An 18561-nucleotide genomic window follows, 5' to 3' on the forward strand; every position below is an offset into this window, starting at 1 on the left:
GTCAATGTAAGAAAGGACGGGTGATATAGGCACATTTGTTTCATAGTACATTTATCAGTGTAAGAATGGAGGGGTGCTGGTATGTAGAAAAAAGTATGTCAAGCCCTACAAGTACAAAGTCTTGAAGTAGACAAATTTACTTAACAGTTGTAACAGGGAGAAGGGACTTTCACACACAAAAATACCACTCGCTCAGAACCATGTACAGTAACAGTGCGAGACTATACTGTTTTCCCCAAGGTAACCATTCTAGAATTCTGTTTCATTCACAAAGCCTTTCCAGAAAATCCCCTCGAGTCGGGTAACATTTGTGTTGGGTTACCTCTTGCGCTATGTCAACATCGACGTTTTTTGCATAACAATGGCTTGTTTATCTGGTTCTCTTTAGCCAGTCGAGCGGCTTTACCTTGGTGGGAGCAAAACAAACGTAAGTGACAAGTGGTAAAGAAACTTAAAGATAATCCAGCACGCTTCGGTGAGACTGGGACCTTGCGTGCAAAAGGAAAAGCCTGGAGAAAAAGACTGACTTTAAAAACATGCAGCAGTTTTCCAAAAGAGGTGATGATGTTTAGACAAAGGTCGTTATGTTGTACGCCCTTGAAGTTTCCTGCAGTGTCCTAGAGCAGTGATCCGAATCTCCGAAGGGTGGCCTTAAGGCACGTGAACCCAAAGGTAAACAAAGGATGCTTCATGGCGTCAACAATTAAGACAGATATCTCTGAAATATCTCTCTGTAATGAAGAACAATCAAGACTTTGTTTTTGTTTGAAACTATAAAGGAAGTTGTGTTTCAACTTTATTTTAACCTTTACCTTGGCACCTAACCAGATACCTAGCACATATTTGGTACTAAAAGGTGCCTCAGCATTTATAAGAAGGTTAAAGGAGTCCTTGTCTTCCTCGAAAGTCCTTGCTTGTCTTCCAAGTTGGTACAGTTTTCCATCTATCAATGCAGTGGTTTGATAGGAGACTTTCAATATTCATTGTTTGAATTATCAATCAGCTTAGCATTTGGGACTATCATAGGATGCCTAGGCCTTTTTCGCTGTTGCTGCATATTTTTTTTTAAAGTCTGAGAACCAACAAATTAAATTGGTATTGCCAAGGATAGTTCAGTACAACTTATTCAAAATACTGGAAGAAGCTCTGAAGAATTCATATTATATTGGCATTGCCTTGTCAGGGTGATATGGGATATATGGCAGTTATTATCTGTAGCATTCATGTGTTATCCCAGAGGCATTGTAGTTGATAGTATGATCACATCAGCATTACTGATCTTTGTAATAGCTCCAAACAAAGGTAATATCCATGCAAATTTTATCATTTGCATATGCCGTATATTGTGTTTGGTCGTGATAAGACGGCACCAAGTTAATTCCTTGCTTCGCAGATTTTTTTTCAGAAAAATTTGTAACTTAAAAAAAACTTTTATGGCAGACATTTTGAAAATTTAATTATTAGAGTTCAAACTTCAAAATAAAACTAAATTTTGTTGTAGGATAGGTTAATTGACATGCACCAATGTTTTCATATTTTGATTAATACAAAATTTAATTCGATGATAATAGTACTTGGCCAAAAATTTGACAAATGGAGGTCGCAAATTTTCTGAACGCTAACTGTGGTCCTTTTTTTTCTGAACGCTAACTGTGGTCCTTTTTTTTCTGAACGTTAACTGTGGTCCTTTTTTTTCATTTTGACAAAAAATAGGAATGGGCGATTGGACGAAAGGGTTGGTGTGGAGTATTGTGTAATAAAAAAAAACTAATGTAGACTAAGAGTGCACATACTTGGTCCATGGTCACGCATTGTTTCTACCCATGCCTTTCCTGGCTAATTATTTTATGAGAAGATAAACTTCTGTGAAATGACACGTTAATGGTTCCAGAGATGATTTATTAATGTCTCTAACATCATTTATTTATGACCTATATTACCAATGATATAGAGGGATTACTTGAATGGTGGTCTCCAAATAATGTAGGCCTATGAGCTACCTATGAGAACCCATTTCCCATTTCAAATTGCAACATTTTTTTTTATTTTAGCTACATTCTGTGAAGTACCTAGGGTTGTTTTTAGTGGTCTTTGTGAAGTGAAAGGTACACATTCTGTCTATTGTAAAGAAGAAAGGTTATATAGCATGATTACCTCCATAAAAAAAATGGAGGTATTGTTTTTGGTCTGTGTATGTTTGTCTCTTTGTTTCCACAAATTTGAATTGAAGGTCTAGATAGCCAACAATTATATTCGGTATTTGGGTAGGTCTTTGGAAGAAGAAGGACAAAGTCTGTTGCAAGCCTCCTGGTGGCTGTCTTTGGTACTACAGAATCTTTTTTCCTTGACATTCTGTGGTCTTAATATTTTGGTGGCAGATAGCTTTTCGTGTCAGGAATAAGTCTCCCAACGAGCTTGTTTTTATCTTGTATAAACATCTCCCCCATTGCAAATCCAAGGACAGCACCCTTGAACTTAAGGAGAAAGAAATCCATCCAACGTAGCGAAGAGAAACAGCTTGTATTTGCTCACGAATGTTGGCTTTCAAGTGATACATATTTAGTCTGAAGCAGGCAGATGTCCTACCAATGTCAGACCGGCTCATAGCAGCTACAGAGTAGGTGTAACAGGGCCATGCTAGATGGACATAACACATACACCAGTGTGTCACCCATGTCAATTATGTGGGGAAGTCCTGCCATCTGTACAGCCCCTTTGGAGACAGCTGGAAATCAGCCAAACCTAAAAGGTGCTAGCCTGGTTACTATTCACCACAGCCGACTGAGGGTTGTTCAAACAAAACAAGAAATAAGAACTTTTTTAAGAAGGAGGAAATTGACATTTACTGCCATTTGTTGGTACATTTTGTCTTCATTTTATACGTTTAAAGTTGAAGTGTTTGAAATACCAGTAGCATGCGTTAATTATCTCTCTCTCTATCTGGTTTCACGTCAGTTGTTCCAGTGTTTCGAGGGCTAGACGTGCTTGCACACTGATGTTGGGGCTTGATGGTAGCTTGCCATTTGCCTCTGTCCTGTGGTTCTTACGTTTAACTCAAATTTGAAAGCCATGTGAAAGCTGTGTAATACTCTAGAAAAAATTCTGCACCATGTAAACCATGTGCACTAATCAGATGCAGTTGTATGTTGCTATCTGATAATAGAATAAGAAATGGTATATTATGTTAAAAGATGTGTAACAGTATTTTTCTCCTTTTTTGTGTTTCAGATTAAATGGTGTTAAGCATGCCTAAAGATAAATATGACAACTCGAACACCAGAAATGGCCGGCGATCACACAAGATTATGTCTGCAGAGGACGTGGCTTCTGGGAAAAAATCACACTGGCCTGAACTGGAGATCACAGGTGAGGGTTAGTCCATGTATGATTTGGGAGGGGGGGGCAGGACTAAAAAAAATCTAAAAAATTGGGAGCACAATAATTTTTTGGGGCGCACCATGTATGAAATAAAGTAAGAAGAATATCAGGAAAAAAACTAAGTATGTTTCATTTCTCAACATTTCTGAATTTTAATTTTTCTTGCGCTTAGATGTCAAGAATATGCTGTATAATACTATATACATTTAACATCTTTACATATTGACGTAAACCTATGAAAATATTTGGGTGCACTAAGGTGAAAATGCACCCAATATTTCGAACCTGTAGTGCTGCATACTTAAACCCACATTTAGGTTCAGGTCTGGATTCAAGTCCAGAGGTTTAGGTTCAGTTCCGGACTTGTAAGTCTGAACCTAAACCCACGGCATATACAAAATTGCATGTTGGCAACCTTGCAATGTTGTCTGGGTGAAACTTTGGCCACATAACATGGAGGCCGGTACTTGACGGTGCCCGATAGCAATGTTTTCTTCATTTTGCATCAAAGATTTTGCAATCTATGGAAGGTTTTAGGTGGTTTGGAAAGAAAAGGGGTATGTGAAATGGTCTTTTATGGTAATAAGTCCGGACTCGGTTCTTGACTTTTAGGTTTTTTTGGACTTGAACCTAAACACTCTTACAAGTCCGGATCCAAGTCCAGTGAACCGGTATGCATCACTAGACATGATAGAAGATTTAACATGTTTCCAACCTTCTAACCCATCCGTTTTGTTTGTGCAGGTACGATACGAAACCTCAGCCCGCAGCTGTGGAAGATGAACCACCTGACGTCCCTGTACCTGAACGACAACCATCTGACCAGGCTTCCCCCCGACGTGGCCAAACTCACCATGCTACAATGTCTGGACCTGTCCTGCAACAAACTGAGGAGTCTACCGGCAGAACTGGGAGACCTTATCAACCTCAGGTACGTATTACCTTCGCTAGAAGGTTATGTTTTTGGTTATACTCAGATGTATGTTCGGATGTGGTTTAGCACGATAACTCAAGAAGCTATGGATGGATTTATTATGTTTACCGAAGGAAAACATTGTTTTTACTCAGTTTCTTCCTCTTCTGTTCCAAACACTAACCTCTGACCTGGCCAATGACATGATTTGTTGACATGATTCGTCGACATTAGACAATGACATGGTGACTGGTGTTGGGTTACATAATGTTGCAATTTCATGGTCTGCTCTATTCCTGTCACCATATACTAGTAGTACATGCATGTGAATGTCATTTGTGGAATTTTACTTCTTGTGACGGACAAAACTAAACTTAGCCTACCTTCAAAAATTTTCCCCTCAAAATGCAGGCAATAATACCTTAGAGGGTTCTGATTGAAGCATTTCCCCAGGAGAGCATCCCCAAACCCCCCTAGTATTGTCTTGCCTTCAGTGCTCAAAATGATGTTACGTCAAACAAAATTGAGATGACAGAAAAAAAAATCCTGGCTAAAACACTGCCATTATGTAACAGTAAAGACGGCACCACATTCGAGCACTTGAGGAAAGAAAAGGTCCAATCAATGGCCCGGCTGTAGCCAGGACATTCTCTCGACAAGTCACGACGTGGAACGCAAATAATGGTGGACACGGGATTTGAAAGACCGGTATCCCTTACAGAAACTCCCACGCAACCGGCGGGGAAAATTACCTGTAACGTCCAGTATCTCTTGGTGGGGTAATGGCTGAGGCTCTATGGTAAGTTGTGCTGCAGTCTTTAATGAGAGCCTGTAAGTACTGTGCGGTTGTGCATTAGCACAGCATGTTGGCTGTGTCTGATCCCAGTTAATTACTGCTCTACATCTCCCCCCCCCTCACTGTTGTACCTTTTACCATCTTTCTCCACAATTTATGAATCTGTTCTTATAATGTTACTAGTAACTGACTTGATTATATGGATAACATTGGCGGTTGCATCAATTTTTGTCCATTTCCAAAAAAAAATTTGCCAGTAACAATTTCATTATGTAAAATATCGGAAAAATATTGGATGGTAGTGTTGTGGACTGTATTTGGAAAACTGTATTTGGAACCCTATGCAAAGTCTTCCAAAGTCAAAGAAGAATATATGGAAGAACAAAAATTATAGAATCATGGTATTCTTTGGTATACCATGTCATGTTATGTGTTCAGTCATTTGGTCAACCTTTCTGAAAGCAGTGTTTTTTCCCAATTTTTGTTCACATTGTCGCATGTGTTTAAGGATGCCTTCATCCATATAATCAAATCAGTATGGCCTAGTATGTAAAATCTGCTGGTAGGAATAAAAGCTTGGATTGAAGCTTAAAGTCAACAAAAAAACTCTCGGCACCTGAAACACGGACCAGAATGACTGTTTGCATTGCTGTTATACTGAGTCAATGTTGTTTAGAAATACAGCAGCACACCTTTAAACGGTTGAGAGATAAAATTTGATTGGAAAAATATTTCACACCTACGTCTCAGGTAGAAATCTAAAACCTTCGCTGAGGTCTCAGTGGAATTTAGGGATACTGTGCGAAGCACGTTATTTCGCTGCAAGGTAATTTGCACAGTCGCTTGCTTATCTTGAAGTAGAGCAATTAGTGGTGCTGCAAAGCCCAGGGCTGAACACTGGGTATTGAACAATGCATCTTGTCTCGGGCTCCCCGGCAACTCTAGAGTTGTGTTACATTTGCTAAATGGACAACTGCATAGATTGGCCAGTATCTTTCTCCCCTGGCCAGCGGTCCTAAGTGGCCATCTGCAGGGATCGAAATAATGGGTGCATGTGCACCTTAGTGCACCCAAATCTGGATCGGTGCACCCAATTTTTGACTGTGGGTGCACCGGTGCACCTAAATATTTTTGTAGTATTAGTACGGTAAAGGTACAAAACACTGTAATTCCAACATTGCTTTGATGGAATAAAATAATAAAAAACCTTTGATGCACTGCTTGTTTGAAATTCTTGAGATAGAATTAGATTTACTTCAGTTTTTAAAGCCCGAAAAATTATGTGTCGGCGCAGTGCCGACTTCGCGTTACCCACCAACTTCCGGATCCCGACTACAACACTGGACATGAGATCTCTTCCCTCTCGTTCCCCGGTTTCTTGATAGTCATGTGACCAAAACATCGCGAACTCGCTTCCGGAACTTTCCGACGCTTTTTGGGAGTTACCTCGGGGGCTTGTCATGTGAGAAAATGTTGTTTTCGTGCAGTTTTCGCTTGACTTCGATAATCTTCGAGGTCACATCGTCAAAACCCGGGTGTCGACAAAATTCGGCCATGAAATTCGTGGATGACAAAGCAAAACAAATATGTCGAGACAGACTTCGCTTCTACGGTTCCTTCAGCCGAGGTCCGATCGTGATGACGACGAGATGTGGCAACATCAGCCCAAGCTCTTCAGAACCCCGAAGGAAGCGATGAAGCTGGAAACCAACGGGAAACACGCCCGGACGAGCGAGAAGTGGACAGACCGTGCCGTGGGAGCGCCGAGACAGAGGGGGAGGGGGGCGGCCATGTGCTCTCGACAACATTCCCGGGCCCTCCTCCACGGCCTCCCGAGCTCCTTCCGACTGTCCAGTTCCGGGTCATCAGAGTCGGAGTCCGAAACCGAATCAACCGAGAAGTCAAGTGCAAAAAGATTGAGGCTTTGTGTGATTTTTTTTTCATTTCTAGATTTTTTTTATATTTTTTTTTCGATCTCGGCATCCTAATTTGCCCTTTTTCGGTAAGATCATTACTGTGTTATTTCCATAGCGATGCAATTTCCACTCTTGCTACGATCATTTTTAGCATTCTTTACGTGTGGAATATTTATTTGATATTAATAATATTTAACTTATTAATGTACTACTGGAAATATGTGGTGCACCCAAATTTTTTTTGGTGCACCTAATTTTTTTGGTTAGGTGCACCAGTGCACCTAATCAAAAAAATGAATTTCGATCCCTGCCATCTGTCTTGTTAACATTTTTCTCAGTAACCTAGAATGTTTCTCCCTGTTGGTCAGGAAAGCCTTTAACCAATTCAGTGTAGCACCTTGGATTGTATAATACTCCAGTTTTGAGAGAAGCCTGCCATGGGGGACTTTGTCAAAAGCTAAATGTGAAGTCGAGTGTTGCTGAATCTGTCTTTTACTGTGCCATTTATGTCAGAAACTGTTACTATACGTTGTGAATATGTGTCTTGTAGACATTTTTCTTGGAAAGGCTACATTGATTTCATTTGTTGGTTCTTGGATTTTTGTGGAGTGACAAGGCGAAAGAAACAGGCCATGCCATCCTATGATAGCCTCAAATGCTACCATATGAGCCACTAAGTCAACAAACAATGAATTTTTAACTTCTGATCAAATCACTGCATTGGTAAATTGGAAAAACTGTAACAAGCAAGAAGACAATGCCTTTCTTTGAATGTCTGGTTTAAGAATTTGAACATGCTGGGGTAAAACGTTACATGTACTTTTTTTTTTAAATTAGACAAAAATGAAACAGGCGAGCACCAACAAGTGGTGTGGCCTAACATAGATGTTTTTTTCCCTTGATTTGCATATTAGGGAACTCTTACTGAACAACAACATGCTGCGAGTGCTCCCGTACGAGCTGGGGAGACTATTCCAACTGCCAAGAAGTTAAATTGGTGAAGCCTAACCTAGATGTTTTTTCCCTTGATTTGCATATTGTTAATTTGACATGCTGCCAGTGCTCTCGTACGAGCCTAACCTAGATGGGTTTTTTTTCCTTCATTTGCATTTTAGGGAACTCTTAATGAACAACAACATACTGCGAGTGCTCCCGTACGAGCCTAACCTAGATGTTTTTCCCCTGATTTGCATATTAGGGAACTCTTACTGAACAACAACATGCTGCGAGTGCTCCCGTACGAGCCTAATCTAGATGTTTTTTCCTTGATTTGCATATCAGGGAACTCTTACTGAACAACAAGAATTGGTAAACTAGATGTTTTTTCCCTTTATTTGCATATTAGGGAACTCTTACTGAACAACAACATGCTGCGAGTGCTCCCGTACGAGCTGGGGAGACTATTCCAGCTGCAGATGCTGGGGCTGAACGGGAACCCGCTGTCCCACGAGATCCTCAGCATCTACGGAGAGCAGAACGGAACGGCCAAGTTGTTAGCTTACATGCTTGATAACTTGGCAGGTACATGTAAGGCATTTTTGTATTACCTTGTTAATGTAAGAGTGGACTCTTCCAGTGACTGCCACGTAATGTTATGGACCAGTCCAAAAATACTGTAGTACAAATAATTGTTAGCTTACATGCTTGATAACTTGGCAGGTACATGTAAGGCATTTTTGTATTGCCTAGTTAACGTAAGAGTGGAATCTTCCAGTGACTGCCATGTAATGTTATGGACCAGTCCAAAAATACTTAAGTTTAGTACAAAGTATTGACTTTTTTTATAGTCACCCTAGTCCAAAATCTTAAAAAATATCCCCTTATTCAAGAATGGGCTCTTCCAGCGACCCCCATATTATGTTACGGACCAGTGCTAAATTACTTCCACACAAAAAATAGACTTTTTCATAACCACCTCAGGGTTCTCACCAGGATTTTTTCACAGCGTAGGGGTCAGGTATAGAAGGGCAACTTTCTGTGGCGCGAGTCACGCATCGATATCCCAAAAACATGGGCCTGATATTCTCCCCCCAAAATTTTGTAACTCATATCAACCACTTAAGACACTATTTACTGTTTATTGGGTGACAGATTTTGTTTTCCCTCTGTTATAGCTTCATTCTTAAGTTATATTTTCATTTTTTTAAAGATTAATGAAGCTTCTGCCCCCAAAAACCACCCCTACGCTGGTTGAAACACAGTGTAGGGGGCTAAATCACAGCGTAGGGGGTCAAAATCACAGCGTAGGGGGCCCCTACGCTCAAACAGCCTAGTGAGAACTATGCACCTATTAAAAAATGGGCTTTTCCAAGGACCCACAAACCTGTAAGGTGAAGAACAGTACCATCACAGTATCAGTATTTTAGATAACAAGTTGTTATACTCTTGTTGTTAAAGTATTGATTAATGTGACAGTACTGATAGCTTACTACAGTACAGACCTTGAATAACTGGATACACGTTTATAATGCATGCAGTTTAAACACGATTTACACAAGTTTTGCATGAGAAATAGTTGAAACTGTGTGTAAAATGCATGGAAAGGTGCGTTAATCAAGATCTGTACTGTATGCACAATTTTTCTTATTTTCAGAAGGTTCTAACTAAACATGTCCACCCTCCCCCACAGTTACCCACAACTTGCCACCGCAGAGACCTTGGATAACGTTGGAGCAGCCCAACAGGTCGCGACCCCACGCCATCTTCTCGGTCATGTGCTACAACGTCCTGTGCGACAAGTACGCCACGAGACAGATCTACGGCTACTGTCCGTCCTGGGCGCTGGGCTGGGAGTACAGAAAGAAGGGGATCTTACACGAGATCCTCAACTTCACAGCCGACATCATCAGTTTACAAGTAAGCAGTCCTTTATGTATATGTCGATGCCGGTTATACATGAGTGAAATAGTTACTGTCACTAGTCACTTCTGTACCGTGAACTTATCATTACAGTTAAACAAATGATTCCTGGACTTCCTTTTTACTGCACCTGTTGCCACCGTAAACATATAGTTCCGTGAACATGTCCATTTTTCTCAGACCGTGAAGTTTTGCTACTGTGAACATAAAGTGAATTACAGTACTCAAGAAATTGGATATATTTCGAAAATGGTCCTTTCTGTAGTTTCTGGTAGCATACACTACCTTTCTTTATTGACTGACGAAAGGAAGTGGATGCTACCTGAAACGTGTGACTTTTCAAAACCTATCCAGTGGTTGCTTGAGTAATGCTAACTTTGATACTTCATGCTTGTGATTATTAGCAGAACTATACATGTATAGCCCAGACGTGGATTTACTTGATATGTCAAAAAAGGTTAGACATCCAAGTAATAAGGTACCAAAGTTACAGTTACTCAAGCAACTGGATAGATTTTGAAAATGGCCAGATGTTTCAGGTAGCACCCATTACCTTTTAATCACTGACTTTTCAAAATCTATCCAGTGGTAGCTGGAGTAACTGTAAGGTTGGTACTTTATGCTTGAGATTATTAACAGGAATGTATAGCCCATACTTGGATTTAATTAACAAGATATGTTGATGAAGATTAGAAATCCAGGCAATAAGGTACCAAACTATTACTCAAGCAACTAGAAGATTTTGAAAATGGTCAAACATTTCAGGTAACATCCACTACCTTTTGTCAGCAATAGGGATCATTTCAGGTACTTCCCATTACCTTTCGTCAGTGACAAAGGATAGTGGTCCAATGGATTTTACCTGAAACATCTGACCATTCTCAAAATCTATCCAGTTGCTTGAGCAACTGTTACGCTATTGTTGGCAAGGTTCTGACTCCCTGTGTGTTTGTTGCGACAGGAGGTAGAAACAGAACAGTATCACACGTTCTTCCTTCCGGAGCTGAGACAGCACGGGTATGACGGGATATTCAGCCCCAAGTCTCGAGCCAAGACAATGGGCGACACAGAGAAGAAATATGTCGACGGTTGCGCCATCTTCTTCAAGACGAATAAGTAAGTATGCCATTCACATACAAGAAAAGGTTTGTAGTGTTCTGAAGTAATGGTCGAATTTCGAAGTCCATGGTGCCAGTGGCCTGGGTTTGCGCCCAAGTCTGGACATGACTGGAACAGAGATGCACAGTCCTATCGCTTGAGAAACTAGAGTTCCACGACCTCATACCTTTGCCAAATGATGTTAATCTTTGTGACTGACGAATTATAGATTATTCCCCCTGACTATGCAAATAGGATCCTTATTTCCATTAAAGCCTTCTGAAGTTATCGTGTTTCGGGACACACAGACACACACACACACAGACACACACTCGAACGCCTCTGAAAAATAACCTTCTTGGCAGGAATGCTGAAAGGTCCCAAAACACATTGACAAGAGTGGGGGTGACCTGATGTGCTTGCTTAATTGGCTAAGTACCTGAGCCATAGCTAAGCTGCATTGAATTTTAAAAAGGATTGTGCTTAACATCGATTTAGGATGACAAAAGTCTGGCTGGTACCTCAGTTGATATGGAATACACCGTGTTGTATTTTATTTATGTCATACCCAACTGAGAAAACACACATTGTAAAGTGAAAATGGCCAAAATTTGGCGCCCAGTATTCCCTGGTATTCAAATTCTCAAGAGCGGCACACACGAAATGCATTTGAATTATTCTATGGAACATTTCGGAAGCTTGTCTATCCAATTTTCACATAATTTTTCCCAGAAACGGAGTTTAGATGTGTTGGCATTCAAATGCAAGTCTTTTTTGGAGCAAGATTTTTACAGCTGGATGCCCTTCCTAACACCAACCCAAACCCTAGTAGGGCCCAGGATAAGCCTGTAAGGGCCTGTGTGATAACCTTTAGAACTGTGATACAGCTAGTTATCACACGGGCCGAAATACCTGTATCAAATGTTATCATGGCCCAGATGCCACATACTAAATGTTACAATTCTGATTTCTAGGTTCCAGCTGGTGAAGGAACACCTGGTGGAGTTTAACAAGATGGCGATGGAAAACGCGGAAGGGTCGGCAGACATGCTGAACAGGGTCATGACAAAGGATAACATCGGTATCGCCGCTCTGCTGGAAACTAAGGATGGCTTTGCAGAAACGTCAGGTGCCTAGAAATTAGTAGAATCACTCTCGCACTCTCTAGACGTTAACTAGAGTTGCACAATCTCATACCTACAGCACATGATGTTAAAATTACCTTTACCTTACAACTACCCAAACTTGCCACAAACATACATACATACTTCCAAACAAACAAACAAACGCTACTAAAAACATAATCTTCACCACAAATTTAATGACAGGTTGTTGAAATATTGCCCCTGCCAAATATTTCTCTCAACAATACTTTTCCAATATACCCTAGGGATGGGAGGGGGTTGGTCTTGTTCTGGAGACAAAACCTGACCTAAACTCCATTCCTAAGGATAAATCAAACCTGAGCAATAACCCCAAACCTAACCCTAAACTCCAGGCATGCGTACTACCCCACAGGGCAAAAATCTTCTTAGTTTTTCATTTCTGTTGGTGATGGTTCCTCAAGCAACTGAATGGGTTTCAAATTTGGAAACGGTCATGTAGCATCCACTACCTTTAGCAAGTCACTGACCATTTGAAAAACCTATCCAGATCTTTGATCAGCAGTTTTTCAGTTAGCTGAAACAAGATTGACATTTTCCTTCTTGTCTCCCCAGCCTACCCACCTGAAGTAAACCCTAGGCAGCTGGTTCTGGTGGCCAACGCCCACATGCACTGGGACCCCGAGCTACTTGAAGCATCTGACCATTTGAAAAACCTATCCAGATCCTTAATCAGCAGTTTTTCAGTTAGCTGAAACGGGATTGACATTTTCCTTCTTGTCTCCCCAGCCTACCCACCCGAAGTAAACCCTAGGCAGCTGGTTCTGGTGGCCAACGCCCACATGCACTGGGACCCCGAGTTCTCGGACGTGAAGATCATCCAGACCATGATGTTCATGAGCGCGCTGAAGAACATCATGGAGGAGGCCTGCCACAGCTTCAGGCCCGGCTCCTCCAACAAGATGGACATCAGCAACGTACCCATCATCTTCTGTGGGGATCTCAACTCCTTACCAGACTCAGGTACAGGCAGTGGACAGGCTGCAGGACAGATCTCCATTAACTTCTCTTTCCATGCGTTTTACGAGCGGATTTATCTTGTTCGTTTCTTGTGCAAAAGTTGTGTAAATTGCATCTAAATTCTGCTTAAAAGCTGTTAAAATTCATGTTAACTGTGTGCTCTAGTTAGCTGCAATAGTGTTTGGCTATCTATAATGCAATCCACATGGGGTGACCTGGACATGGTTTTAACCCATGTCCTGCTGAGCGCAACATATGTCGTTCTGCACATACAGTACCATCTATATAGCACCCTGTATAGGTACGATTTGGGGGTATTTCTCGTGCAACGCATCACACCGCAGCGAAACGCAACGAATGCGGAAGTAACTAAAAATTTGGGGGTCTATGATCTAATTAAGACATGAAATTATTGAAAAATATTGTGCCAGGAATGTCAGCATGACAAGGGTTTTAAGAAAAAGTGCACAGCTTTTGCAGAGGTTTTAATCAAGGAATGCATGCCTTGTTAATGGAGTTATGCTCGACTTTTGATTGCGATTTGTATGCATGCAGATGGGAAGTTATTCAAGATATGTACTGTAGTTTACGCAGATTCTGCTTTATAAAAGGCAAGCAGGGTTCAAAATACTTTTTTCAGCAAACTCATGTTGTTATTTGTAGGACAGCACTGAGGCGTCTAACAAGATTTCTTACACATCAATGTCACACAGGCAGGGCTTAGAATAATTTCTTCGGTATACCTGTACTACTAGAACCATGTAAACAGATAACTACATTGTAGGTCTAACTGTTTATTCTTGAACCTCACTAAAGCATGACACTTTTCTTCTCTTGTAGGTGTGGTAGAGTACCTGGCGACAGGTCGAATATCGACCTCTCATCTGGACTTTAAGGAGTTGGCGTACAGCGAGTGTCTGGGGAACTTCAGCAGCGCCGACCACAAGCCCAGCGAAGTCACCCATTCCTTCAAGCTGAAGCAGGCGTACGAGAGCGACATCCTCCCCCACACCAACTACACGTTCGACTTCAAGGGCGTGATCGACTACATCTTCCACTCGGAAATGCTGACGTGCCTCGGTGTGCTGGGCCCGTACGATCCACACTACTTCTCGGAGAACAAGATCATCGGATGCCCCCATCCACACATTCCATCAGACCACATCCCCCTGCTCTCGGAGTTCGAGTTGCAGCTCCCCTACGGCCCCCCGAACGGCCTCCCCAACGGCCTGCACATAGCCCGGAGATAACACTGCTCCCCCCACCCGCATTTTACCGTTGCTTTCCCAAGCACACGGAACCAAGGCAGTGGCGTTTGGATGTGGTACCGACCGCAGTAGCTGTACTTGTAGATATAGATGAATTCCAAGCCCAGGCAGCTGACCCTTTTTGGGCTCTTAGCATAGGCAAGCCGTCATGTTGCCCTTGCGTGATTTTTATCACTGAATCATGTTTGTGTACATAAGAGGAATTGGCTGTAACCACGTGTTGAGGATATTTTACGGTTTATCTATAGAAATTGTCCGTGGGCTGTGATGACTAGTTGTACATACGGAATAAGCTTGCATGCATCCTTTGATGTCATAAGGTACACGTTGTTCCTTCGTGACGGAGCCAGATCTTTTCCAGAGTCTCCCTTTTTTTGGCTGAGAAAATCTGCTGTGCTTTGCACAACGAATTGCTTTCCCGCTCTCCCGAAACAAACAGCTCAATCTTGGTCCAATCTGTATCCAGTAAATTCGGAAGAAGACCTGTAAATAATAGCTAGGTCACAACGACACCCCCCCAACCCCCACCTCCCCTGCACCTAGGAACAACGGGTATATCTCAGGTATAACCTCCAATGGCCACTGCCTCATGGCTCGTACTACTTGTACAGACAGGACTTGACCAGTATGTAAATCCATGGTTGTGTACCATATGGTTTTGAGGAGAAAGGATGATAATAATGTGACCGATTTACTTTACTTCTGACTTCCCAGCCACCACCGGCGGTAAGCCAATTGTGGGCTGGACTTTGGGATCTTAAAGGGGATGTGTTGGAGGTCTCGGGGTGCCATGTCACTGTCAAACCCCATTCTGAACATAAAATGGGTTTACAGAATAACCCCATGTAAACCCTCAGCATGAAAGTAGCATTGCGTTGTTTCCCGTAACATTTCGTGTCACCCCAAACATGAAAAAAAATTACATTTCCGAAATAAGTCTAACCAATGGCCATCTCTTTCTAATGGCTAGTATGTTACAAATGACAAACGATTGTTGGTACTTAAAATGAACACTTGTAACAGGGGGTTCCAAATTGTATTGGAATGTTTACCAAACATTGGGAATACCTCAAACCTGCATTATCAAACATAAAATGGACAATTTAAGACCTAAGGTGCCTGCCTATGTCTTATTCCCCCCTCCTAATACCACTTCACCTGCGAACTCGATTACACCTTGCGCGCTGGACGTTGCCAAGGTCTACTCTTGTTTGCAACCCTTTTTGTGCTCTGTTTTTATTCCAGGCTGTTTACCGGGTAAAACGTTACTGGGCTCTCATATATTAGAATTTCACGTTCCACAAACGAAACAAGCAATTGTGATGTCAACCCCAAGGCCTTGACCAAGGTGAAATGGTCAAATGTTTATTGCTGTGATCAATTCAAGATGTCATCAAAAGGCAGTGATTTAAGACCACCATATCCATAACAAATAAGAGCAAATAATGGTGGAATTAGGAAGGGCTTGAATTTTACTGCATATCCAGGCACCCGTTGTGAGATTGAAATGCTTTTAGTATTTTTTCCCCCTTTTTGGGGAGACAGTGGCTGCCCCCAGACCTCCTGTGTGTGAACTTTACTGACTGAATGAACCACTCTATATGTTACCAGTTGTACAGTGATCTTGCATCTTGTAGTTTTATTGGTGTAACTTTGTACTGGACTGTAACTAGCATTGCATTTTGGGGGGTTTACACGGATCGGAGGGTTAGACACGGGCACGCGACCGCCCAGCGGTCTGCCCTTTGTCACCACCTCTCTGTGTGTGAATCTATCATTCAGATTCGGTGCTTCTCTTTTTGTTTTCCTGTGTTTGTGTTGAGTGAAAACGAATAGGTACACAGTGGGGCCAAAATTTTGTGAACAGAACTTTCACAGCCATGGACATTCTCCAACTCTTTCTGGCTATCTTGATCAAGAACATATGATAATGCTCTAAATTTGTCATGGAAGTCAATGCGACATCCTAGCTTCATATTTCGTGCCTGTATTACACAGACACCCCAAGGCGTGTTTATATTATATCAGGCTTTAACAAACCTCTAAAGCTTTTTTCAGGCCATAATATAACTAGAAACATTTTCCTTCGGTTCATGCTCTGTCATAGCATTTCATGAAAATAATTGTTGTGAAAGTTCTGTCACTTCCACGATGACGCAATATTGCGTCGCCACCTATTGACAGGTTCCAAGCTGCTTTATGAAAAATGTTCGAAGAGGCAGCAGCGTTTTGTGCTTTGCTGAATCTCATGGCCCCATGCTTCAGAAAAAATCCTCTACTTTTTGTAACTTTTACCTCCCTTTTTGACCAAGTAATTGTAACCGCAGATTGTGTTGTGTTGCGTGTCAAGATGGAATTTTAGACTATGTGATGTGATTCTTATACTTGTGGTGTAAATGAAATTAAGACAAATTTTTCCATTGCTGAATATTTCCTAAAAAAAATGTGAAGAAACCACCTCAACCAGCATCCTTTGCTGTAAGGTCAAAGGTTAGCTTCTCAACACCTTGGCACTCCTATAATTAAGTGGTAATGTTGAAAGTAGGGGAAAACGGCAGCTATAAAAGAAATACACAGAATTTTCCGGCACTTGTTAGGAAGGTGTAGCAATGGAAAGATAGCATGTTCTGTGTTTGAAACAAAATTGGTAACAACACAGCATTTCTTGGTGACTGACAAGGTTTTGCTGGAAATGTTCCAGAGAAGTGGACCAGTTTTCCGCCTGGAGGACTTTGGTTCATTGGGAATAATTCCCAGTATGTCCTTGTAGAGCTGAGAATGTTTTCTTAGTTGTGAACTTATTGTCAGTCCTTGGCAAGCTTCCCCCCACCAGGGAGCATTTTGACATTGCTCTCTAAGCCTTCTTCATAGACACAATCGCATGTAGAGCGCTCGCTTGCGTCAACGTATAGCATAAATTGTACTTTTCATCCACCAAATCAACAGCAAAACATAAGAACCAAAATGTACAGCAAGAGATTTTCATAGCCACTAGATTGGTGTCTGTCATTCGCAAAATTTCCCTGGTGGGCGGAGCTTAGCCGAGGGCATGGCTGCCAATAAGACACTGGCAGCTTCATGTGACAAGCTTACCTTTTAATAATCTTGTGAACTTGGTAATTTTCCCCACACCGTACACTACTAGCATCTTTTTTATAACAAACAAGTAGAAAGTCCCAAACTCAATATCATGTGTACTAACTGTAGTGTGTATGCATATTATGACAGTTTAGTTTAACAACCTCAGTCTATATAGTCACGGCCACTTGTATGTGGGGAAAATTACCAAGGGAAAAGCTAAGTTCCTGTAGCAATATGAAGTAATTAGATTGAATACTCTAAAAACCTATGGACCACCTGCTAAGTTTACCGAAATGGAATGGGAGCTGTGTTTTTTTAAAGAGAATTGTCAAACGGTATTTTAGACCAAGAGACTGAAGTGATACAGGGTCAAGTTGAAGTTGTAATTCCAGGTATGCGAGTGTGGAAACAGCTTTGTATGTTGATTGTAAGTCTGGATTGTTTCAGTCTCGTGTATTGGGTACAGGTTCACGCAGGGTTTGTAGTTGGAGCCCTGGCTGTGTCCAAACCCAGCGTATTGGAAAGCATTTGATGTGGTTATCTGTTTTACAGAGATGTGACGAAGTGTGGAAAGACTTCGGTTAGTGTTCGGTTTCTACCCAGCACTGAAAACGGAGTCATGAAGAGATGAATTGTCAGGGACTTGATTTTTGTGATGGAACAACAAAGGATGGGAGGAAATTTGGTTGACTTTTGATGCATTCTATATGTGAAATCTCTACTTATACTCTGAAGCAAGCCTTTTTACAGAAGGAAAAAGAACGCACCATATCATTGAGGGGCAACAACTTTTCCATAAAGTAGATGGAACTTTGTCAAGGAGATATAAATACATAGAAAATATACATATGTAATGTTGTATTTTAATGTAAATTTGTACGAAATTATTTTTGGAGAAAAAAGCCAAAATTGTACAACATTGGGTGCCAGTATCTGGCATCAGTTCTAAGGCATGTATGTATTTATATGGCTTGTGGTATGAACAGCTCTCAGCCCCTCTGTGTACAATATTCGACGTTGTTATCTTGTCAACAAAAGATTAGCACAAACCTGGCTACCATTTGCTGCAGGCTAGCGGTTATTTTAACTTGATATAATGTACCAATTCTACTATATTTGTTGTAATGTG

The 18561-nt window shown here is 41.4% G+C and overlaps 1 protein-coding gene across 1 annotated transcript in view; it reads left to right on the plus strand.

Annotated features, from left to right (window-relative positions):
- LOC109485467 (CCR4-NOT transcription complex subunit 6-like) overlaps nt 1-15331 on the plus strand; it is a 29626-nt gene extending 14295 nt beyond the window's left edge. The window contains exons 2-10 of the mRNA XM_019789085.1: nt 3229-3366; nt 4123-4309; nt 8349-8530; nt 9633-9859; nt 10824-10978; nt 11935-12089; nt 12679-12731; nt 12906-13086; nt 13924-15331. Of these exons, the coding sequence (XP_019644644.1) occupies nt 3234-3366; nt 4123-4309; nt 8349-8530; nt 9633-9859; nt 10824-10978; nt 11935-12089; nt 12679-12731; nt 12906-13086; nt 13924-14333 (1683 nt within the window). The 5' untranslated portion in view covers nt 3229-3233 and the 3' untranslated portion in view covers nt 14334-15331. The remainder of the gene's footprint in view (nt 1-3228; nt 3367-4122; nt 4310-8348; nt 8531-9632; nt 9860-10823; nt 10979-11934; nt 12090-12678; nt 12732-12905; nt 13087-13923) is intronic.
- Nucleotides 15332-18561: the final 3230 nt, after the last annotated feature.

Source organism: Branchiostoma belcheri, unplaced genomic scaffold (genome assembly GCF_001625305.1).
Source record: "Branchiostoma belcheri isolate BF01 breed outbred unplaced genomic scaffold, Haploidv18h27 scaffold76, whole genome shotgun sequence".
In the NCBI taxonomy this organism is placed as follows: domain Eukaryota; kingdom Metazoa; phylum Chordata; class Leptocardii; order Amphioxiformes; family Branchiostomatidae; genus Branchiostoma; species Branchiostoma belcheri.